Source organism: Glycine max, chromosome 18, assembly GCF_000004515.6.
Source record: "Glycine max cultivar Williams 82 chromosome 18, Glycine_max_v4.0, whole genome shotgun sequence".
NCBI classification, from domain to species: Eukaryota; Viridiplantae; Streptophyta; class Magnoliopsida; order Fabales; family Fabaceae; genus Glycine; species Glycine max.
Window position 1 is genome coordinate 39,054,232 of NC_038254.2, and position 9,073 is coordinate 39,063,304.

The window sequence follows — 9,073 nt, forward strand, 5'->3', positions numbered from 1 at the left end:
TATGTCAAAACATTTCCATTCAAGTTGTTCGGGCAGATTTGGGAAAGAGCAATCCCGTGTGAATTATGGACAGGTACTAATGGTTGGTTATCATTCTGCATTTAAACAAAAGAATTTCAAATCAGCTGTTATTAAAAGGTTTTAAAATTCTTACAGCTACCACCCTGCTCATAGATACACATCAATAATATTCTTCAAAAATAATTAAACCAACCAGCAGTGTATGTCCCATATCGGTAAGATATTACCATACAAAATCAGCAGGAAAAGTGCCAACAGGATATAAAAAAGTTATGCTGTTTGCTGCATAATCACATTAAAATCAGAATTAAAAAAATGACAAAAATTATGATTAAATGTCCGACTTCTCCAGAGGTAACTGCACTCTAGAAATCAACCAGGAAATAAACCAATAGATACAGAAAAGTCCAATTCTAAAAAGGTTACCATTAGGACCGCAGGAAGGGGGAGTTAATTAAGGATAATTAGAATATTAGTTTTAGAGTTAGTTAGTGACAAAAAAATAGGAAGACTTAAGGTAAGGAAATTCATTCAGATCTGCCAGTTACCATTCGTAAATTGAACATTTGTTTGCTGTGAAGGAAAAATCCTTCGTGAGGGAGAAACCTTTGGAGGACTTTGTTCTGTTCTTTTCCCATCAATCAAGAAATATGTTGGAGATATACTTTTTTAACTGCATAATATTTTATTTTTCAATTTTTAAAATACGATTTAGTATATAAGTTGATTTCCTATATTTTAGGAATAAGTCAGTTTTAATGGATTAGTCTAGTCAATAAGTGGTTCCCCTTATCTTTAAGGAGCAAGTTAGTTTTAATATTCTGTTTTGCTAATATCTTGTTATCTAATTAGTTTATCTTTTACTATTTATTGTATCGCTGCTGAGAACAATTTGAATTAGAATAGAATAATTCTATTTCCTTTGCATACGTATTGTCTCTCTTCTCTCCTCTGTTTTTTATACTTTCCTCCTCAAAACCAACAATTGGTATCGAGAGCCTTATTCTTACGGGATCCTGTATCATGGAAGGTGAAGCAAGTTTTACCCACATAACTCTTCCAATCTTTGATGGAGAGAATTATGATCTTTGGGAAGTGAAAATGCAATCCTACATGGAGTCTTTGGATTTGTGGGATGTTGTGGAAGAGGATTATGAAATATATCCGCTGCCTGAAAATCCCACCATGACCCAAATTAAAAATCACAAGGAAAGAAAGATGAAGAAGGCAAAGGCGAGGTCATGTTTGTTCACTGGTGTTTCACAAATGATATTCATCAGAATCATGACTCTTAAATCACCCAAAGCAATTTGGGATTATCTGAAAGAGGAATACGCTGGAGATGATAGAATACGAAGCATGCAAGTGCTGAATTTAAGGAGGGAATTTGAGCTTCAAAGGATGCAAGAGTCAGAGACAATCAAAGAATACTCAAACAAATTATTGGGTATTGCTAACAAGATAAAGTTGTTGGGAAGTGATTTTGCTGATTCGAGAATTGTAGAGAAAATTTTGGTAACGGTGCCGGAGAGGTATGAAGCATATATAGCTTCATTGGAGAACACAAAGGATCTGTCAAAAATCACATTGACAGAAGTGCTACATGCCCTACAAGCTCAAGAGCAGCGAAGGTTGATGAGGCAAGATTGTGTTGTCGAATGTGCTTTGTAACATCTCAATTTTTGTAATCTAGATTAAAAATGGATTGTTATTTATAAATAAATAAAGTTTTGGAAAAATGATGAGATTTTATAAATAAATAAATAAGAAGATATAATTATTAATTAAAATAATGATTTGAGAGAAAATAAAAAGGGTATTTCATTTATTTGTTTGATAGAAAATAAAATAGAGTTTGTTTTTATAAAATAAATAAATAAATAAATATATAGGTATAAATAGTTATGTTAAGTCAGATGCCTCTTTTTGGCCTCATTTTCGTTTTTCCTATTCTCCTCTCAAAACCCTTTCTTTTTCCTGTAGCCCACCAAACCTGTCTTAGAAAAACAACGATCTCGGGCTCATTCACCGTTGGATCATTGTGAAATTTGAACACCACGTTCGCAACCCAATTATGAGCATTCTCACCGTTGGGAATTTCGATATTATGTCTGAGCTGAGAGGAAAACCCTTCGCATTGTAGCCTTTTATTTTCCTACAGAAACCCAAAAATGTCTCGGTAAAACTATGATCCCGAATTCGTTAACCGTTGGATTTACATGAAATTTGGATATGTTGTTCGAAAGTCAATTGCGCACACTTCCACCGTTGGGACTTTCGAGTTAATATTCGTGGAGGGAGAAAAAGGAATCGCATGAAGACAGTACAAGTGGAGGTTTCAATCTCTTCTCCGTCTCTCTGACGTTTGGGAATTCTATCGGAGCAGTCAGAGGAATTAGTGAAGGAATCTCAAGGAACCGCTAGAAATGTTACTATCGCTAGCTGAAGACACATGAGTCCGCTCAGAGGTAAGGGATGAGTTTATCGCAATTGGGGGTTAGAATGAACATGTGTAGGGATCTTTAGAGAACTAAATTTGGGTTTATTTTGGGATGTTTATTGAATTATAATTTTTCTTTATGATTATGAATACAATATTATTGTGTTCTATGTACCAGTTGATGTCCTGATGAGAATTGATTGATAAACTTGAGTGATCTTGATGTCTTTGTGTTAACCCATGATTTTGATTAATTGATTTTGATACAATTGTGAGGAACAATTTTTGAGGTTTTACATTCCATGTTGTGATAAAATCTTTTGTATAAATTGTTACGTTGAGGTTATGAAATGATGATTCAAACTGTGAGTATGTGAAAAATTGAACATGTGACGGATAATGAAATACATGTGTATTGAGATGAGATGTGTGTATTGAGTTGTGAATTATGAACTGTGCAATCACACAATTATGAGACCCTTTAAGGGCGACGAGTATTGTGATGGGATCCACTCTGGGAACCCGACGAGTTAAAATGATTTTGAAAACAATTGAGTAGATGTGTGTATTGCATAGTTCATAGGTAAAGTGTATATGATTCATGAGGTGTGATAACATGTTAAATTGAGATTATACCATTGTGATTGAGATTAAGTGTATGTGATAAATTGAGTATGTATATGATTGAGATATATATATGTGCATTGAGTTGTGAACTATGAATTGTACAATCACACGATCATAAGTCCCTTCAAGGGCGACGAATTAATGCTAAGTCCCTTTTAGGGCGACGAGTTGATGTTAAGTCCCTTTTAGGGCGACGAGTTGATGTTAAGTCCCTTTTAGGGCGACGAGTTAATGTTAAGTCCCTTTAAGGGCGACGAGTTAATGATAAGACCCTTAAAGGGCGACGAGTTAAAATTATTTTGAGAACAATTGAGGAGTCATGTGTTTTGTACAGTTCATAGATAGAGTCTGTGTGCTAAAATATTTTCTGGGTTGGACCTGAATCAGGAGGGAGAGGCTCTGACGGACTCTTCGGAGTGTAGGCCTTGGGGGTCACACGGTTTGAGTGCTCCTTTAAGCCTATGTTGATCCCATATGGTTGGAGCATTCTCGCAAAACACTATGACCCTGACTAGTCTCCCTATGATATTACCTAGTAAGAGTGACTTGACTTACTATTGTGTGATTTGTCTTGTCAAGTACTCCTAGGCGCCCGACGAGGTTTTTCACTGACATGGTACCACATTGCATATAAGCTTGAGTCTTAGCATAACTGTTGCATACACTTGCTAATTGTTTATTATGAAATTGATGTGTTATTATGTCTTGATCGGAGTGTGTGATTCCTGTGTATTGTGATTGATGATTGAAAGGTGTGATTGATGGATGAAAAGTGTGATTGATGAATGGCAAAGTGATGAAATAATGTGAGATATGCTAAGTAAATTGTATTTGGCTACTATATGTTGTGTTGTTTCTCTTTAGTAGTTAGAAATGTGATAACTCACTCCCGGTTTGCTATTTGTGTTTGGATCCTGTGATGATATTGAACTTTGTGTTCGGGGGAGCAGATGAATATGTGGATGACTATGAAGAACCTCATGCTAGAGGACACAGGAACACCACGCTCTGATAGGATGTGACATTAGGATATAGGTTCTATATTAATTGTATGAAACTTAGATGACCTACTTTGAGTCGAGATGACTTTATTATTTATTTGGACAAGTTTGAATATGATGTAGAAGAAAGTGAATGTGAGCCTTTTACCCATTTGAAAAGCTTGTATTTAAATTTTTTTTAAAAATACTTTTAATTAATATTTGAATTAAAAATACAACAAGGCCAAACATTCTATTTGCTCAAAAGAACAAAACTGGAATTTTTATTGACAATCAAGTAGTCATTGCTATTGCAAACAATCTCGTGTGTCATGGGAAGACTAAACATTTCAACAACAAGTTCTATTATTTGATAAAGATGCAACAAAGTGGTGAAGTGAACTTAATTTATTGTAAGTCTAAAGATCAACTGGCTGACATGTTTACAAAGTCACTACCTATCAACAAACTTGAACTCAAAGAATTGGAGTTTGCAGTTCCAAAAGCAAGGAGGAGTGTTGGAGATATACTTTTGTAACTGCATAATATTTTATTTTTCAGTTTTTAAAATAGGATTTAGTAAATAAGTTGATTTCCTATATTTTAGGAATAAGTCAGTTTTAATGGATTAGCCTAGTTAATAAGTGGTTCCTCTTATCTTTAAGGAGCAAGTTAGTTTTAATATTCTGTTTTGCTAATATCTTGTTATCTAATTAGTTTATCTTTTACTATTTATTGTATCGCTGCTGAGAACAATTTGAATTAGAATAGAATAATTCTATTTCCTCTGCATACGTATTGTCTCTCTTCTCTCCTTTGTTTTTTATAATTTCCTCCTCAAAACCAACAAAATACAATCTTTTATATTCTTGCAAGGTTTCAGAGTTGAAACACAGGCTGCACAAGCTATTGAGGAGTGAAGAAATGTTCTGGGAAGACTGGAGACTGGATTTGAGATGAAGGCTTGGCGATTCTTAGTTTTGGGAGGAAGGGTTAACGTAGAGAAGTTTTGGGAGGAAGGAAGGATTTAATGCAATAGAAATAAAAACTCAAAAGGAACTTGAGCCCAAGTTAAGGCACTTGAGTTTTAGTAGTAGTATGAATAAAACAAAAGCAAATCTGAATCCTTATATTATGTTTTAAAAAGGCACGTGAGCCCAACCTACTCAGTTTAACAAAGCAGTGAGCCCAATTTCCATTTGACCCGCAAGCCCAAACCAAACATCTCCTTCATAACCCTAATTTGAAACTGCCTCCACGATTGTGGACGGAGAAACTTCTCCCCTTCGCAAGATCCGCAACACGCATGACAGCCGAGAGGAGCAAAGCAGCCACGATTGCCTTTTTTTGCGGCTTATGCAACACGACACCATCGCAATTGTGTTTTCCCTGAAAACCGCAGCGTGATAGCTTTATAGCATCATGATGCGCTCTATTTGAAAACACTGGTTGGAAAGCCACCTTAATTACAGTTATCCCCAACCTGCCTTAGTTGCAGCTTCTTTGGGGGTTGCCTTAACTGTAGCCCTAAGGGTGGTGCTTCAGTCCCGCATCAACTAGAGATATGGCTTAAATAGAGCTCATAAACCTTGGACAATCCTCACCTTACAAGCTGATTTTGTGGGAGTTGAGTTAGGTCTTAAGCCAAAATTCCAAAAGTTAAGAATACTAGTTAGAGTAAGTGACAAATAAATACGACTGAATGAGAGGGAATTCATTCAGGTCTGTCAACATTTGTAAGTTGACAACTAGTTTTTGGTGAAAAGAGAAATCGTGTGAAGGGAAAACCCTTGGAGGAGAGTTCTCTCTTCTTTGTTCTGTTCTTTAGTCTTAGAATGTGGGTTATGGGCCTAACTAAAAGTCATTGACTGAGGGTTGCCCCCCACTTATATATTTTATCTTGGTCTTATCTCTAGCCGATGTGGGACTTGGGTTTTTACCAATACACTCTTTCACGCACAATGTAATACAATCAGGCCATTGTAATACAAGCAGATCTAATCTTAAAATGGCATTCATACAACTACAAGCATCACTAAATTCAAGTTTCAACTGTATATAAATTAAGTTTGTCGGATATTTGAATTAACTCATCATCATATTTAACTCGTCATAAAAGTGATTGACATATAATAAATACCATTTTTAAATGTCACTGCAATTGTATATTAGAATCCACCTAATATAAGATTTTGATTAAAACCTGATTCCTGTGGTAACGTTGCTTCTACCCAATCTTGATAATTTTATCAAAATGAGACTTCAGAGTATCCTCCTCCATTGGTCCTTGCAAACGTTGAAACAACTGTCGGGCACTACCCTGCTAAAGATACAAAAATGTAAAACCAATCAAACAATGAGGATCTACTAATATGTATGTGTGAACGCATAATAAAAATTAAGAAATAATAAGGTTTAATTAATCATTTGGTCTCTCTATAGTTACAAAAACTTTCCCTTTTAGTCCCAATGCTTCAAAGCATCCCCTTTTAGTCCCTACACATACCATTTTTAATCTCTGTTAGTCCAAACAGGACTTAAAGGGATCAAAAGGATATGTGTAGGAAATAAAAAAGATTAAAAAATGTGTGTAGGGACAAAAAGGGAAAGTTTTTGAAACTATAGGGACCAAATGAGTAATTAAACCAAATAATAAAAGTATTCATGCCTTTGGAATTCCAGGTAGTGTAGACAGATAAGATTGAGAAGACCCTGGGTCTTTCGCGCTATCTGCACCATCCCCAGAAGTTCTATCCATTAAAATTTTGTGACGCTCCTTGCACTCTTTTGGTTTCCGAAAGATACACTGGAAATATTGCAAAATTGTATTCCTTCAATTACAGATCCATGAGAAAGATAGCTGAGAAATAAAGGAGAAAAGAAAGAACAGTTCTGTCATGATTGACTGAGTGGAAAACAGAAAAGGGAGAATACTCCTTCCAAGGATTTCCCCTTCTACAACTGCTGAGTTTCCCAATCAAGATTTATCAATAGCAAATAACAGCCTATGGCGGTGAGCTAAAAATCCACAAATCCGCAATACACATACGGCAGATGGCATGATGGCCTATGGCAGAAGCATGGTAATTGAATCGGGATACAAATCAAGAATCGGAAGGCCAATTTTCCAAATCACAAATCTAAAAAAAAAAGTATAATAATAAACTAAAATTCAAGTAAATATCATAAATCTAAAAAAAAAACAATGTCATAACAATTATCAAAGTCTCAAAATCTCATCACATAAAGTCATTAACATAATTCTTAAAAACACCAAGGTTATCAATAGTGGATGACAGCTTATGGCTGTAAGCCAAAAATCTGCCATATACATATGGTGGACCTATGGCAGAAGCAATGGTGGACAAAAAAAAAAAATATAGACAAAAACTAAAAAGAGTGAAATAAAGGAGACAAGTTTGTTGGAGACGGTCATCGCCACCAGAGATGATCACAGCTGCCAGTGATGGTTGTTGCAGGGTCACTGGAAGAGTACCTCAGTATTGTTGGGGTGCAGTGTTTAGTTTAGTAATTGGTCACAATTTTATATCTCGAGAATACAATACTTTTATAAGGGTTTTTCAAACATTTTGGGCTTTGGGTCTGGTCAGATCATGGTCCAAACTCAACCTTTCTTTTTTCCAAGGGTTTTTAAACGTTGTGGGCCTATGGGTCATGTCATACGGGTCAAGTCATACGACCTAAACCCTTCTCTAGTACTGTTGATAGCATCACTAACAAGCTCCCAGTTTGGACCCATATCATGCACCAGGACAACAAGAGCCTGCAACATTGGATAATAGATAACAACTTTATGCAAGTCACTAAGTTCAAATATTTACTCCAAAACATGACAAGAGTTAAGTTGAGATAACTATCGAACAACAAACAACCTGCTCTTCAAATAGTGACCAAGGACTTCCAGAACCAGGCTGTCCCACAGAAACCTACAAGAATTATTAAACCAAAAATGCAAATAAAAAGATCAGTACGGTGACAACAGACACTTTGCTACCACACAACCATCTAAGTTCCCAGCAAAATTACCTTAAGTGCTTTGGCTTTCCTCCCCCTATCTCGTCCACCACTAATGATTCTAATAAATTTACTTGGACTGGACATGTTACTCATTTGCGAAGCAGCAGGGGAGGGAATAGAATTAGCTATTGGAGCAACATTGTCAAAATTATCAAGGGATTGTTTTGTTGGCTTCAGCTTCTTCACACTATGCTGGCCATACAAACCTTCAAAACACGACAGTTAAAAACATCAAGCATGAAAAAAATATAATACTGACTACAGAAAAGTTTTCTAAATATATTATCAGATAACAGGGCAGTTTACCGCTACTTCCATTAGGTTCAAAGTGATGACTATCCAATCTCTTTTTGGCATGATCCCTCTGTTAAATACATAAAAACACCATAGGATAAGCGCTGAAGAAAATATTGTGAACAACTAAGAAAAGGAAAAGCATAAAAGTAAAGTTCTCCAATGTCTACTTCAAAACAACATAAAACATTATAAGTTCAAAACTCCATATCCCATCTAAACATTATTGACTTCTATAGGTGTGTTTGTTTTCATGTTTCAAATGCTCAAACTGAGGTTTGACCCAAAGCAACAACACACAAGCTTTTCCATTGAGGTGTCTTGAAAGTTGTGCCATCTACAAACCAAACACACTTTATCCCACAACTAAGCAACATTCAACTAGTTTTTACAGTAGAAAGAGTCTCTAAGGTTTTATTTGAATTGGTGGAAGGAAATGAAATGGAACAAATTGGAGAGAAACAAAACATAATAGAATAAAAGTTCTATTTCATTGTTTAGATATTTTATAATGGAATGGAAGAAAGTTCTTGATCAACTGTTTGGAAAGTGATCGGATGAAATAAGTGATAACTTTTTTTATTCCCATATTACCTTTACTTTAAAAATACCAATATTTTATTTATATTGAAAAGGAAAATAATTTTAACAAAATATCAAAATATAAAGAACT

The 9,073-nt window shown here is 35.3% G+C and overlaps 1 protein-coding gene across 2 annotated transcripts; it reads right to left on the reverse strand.

Moving 5' to 3' along the window:
* Positions 1-3: 3 nt before the first annotated feature.
* LOC112997676 (chromatin modification-related protein EAF1 B) lies at positions 4-8,739 on the reverse strand. Of its 2 annotated transcripts, XM_026126763.2 has the most exons (4): positions 8,413-8,737; positions 8,116-8,312; positions 7,962-8,015; positions 6,409-7,852 (listed from the first exon to the last, which is right to left on the reverse strand). In XM_026126763.2, the coding sequence occupies exons 2-4, from the start codon at positions 8,197-8,199 to the stop codon at positions 7,742-7,744; spliced, it is 249 nt and encodes an 82-aa protein (XP_025982548.1). In that variant the 5' UTR covers positions 8,200-8,312; positions 8,413-8,737; the 3' UTR covers positions 6,409-7,741. The 2 variants fall into 2 exon arrangements, 1 of the variants encoding a protein (XP_025982548.1); XR_005889657.1 differs by adding an exon at positions 4-95 and having other exon boundaries at positions 6,272-8,015; positions 8,116-8,739.
* Between the last annotated feature and the right edge of the window lie 334 nt (positions 8,740-9,073).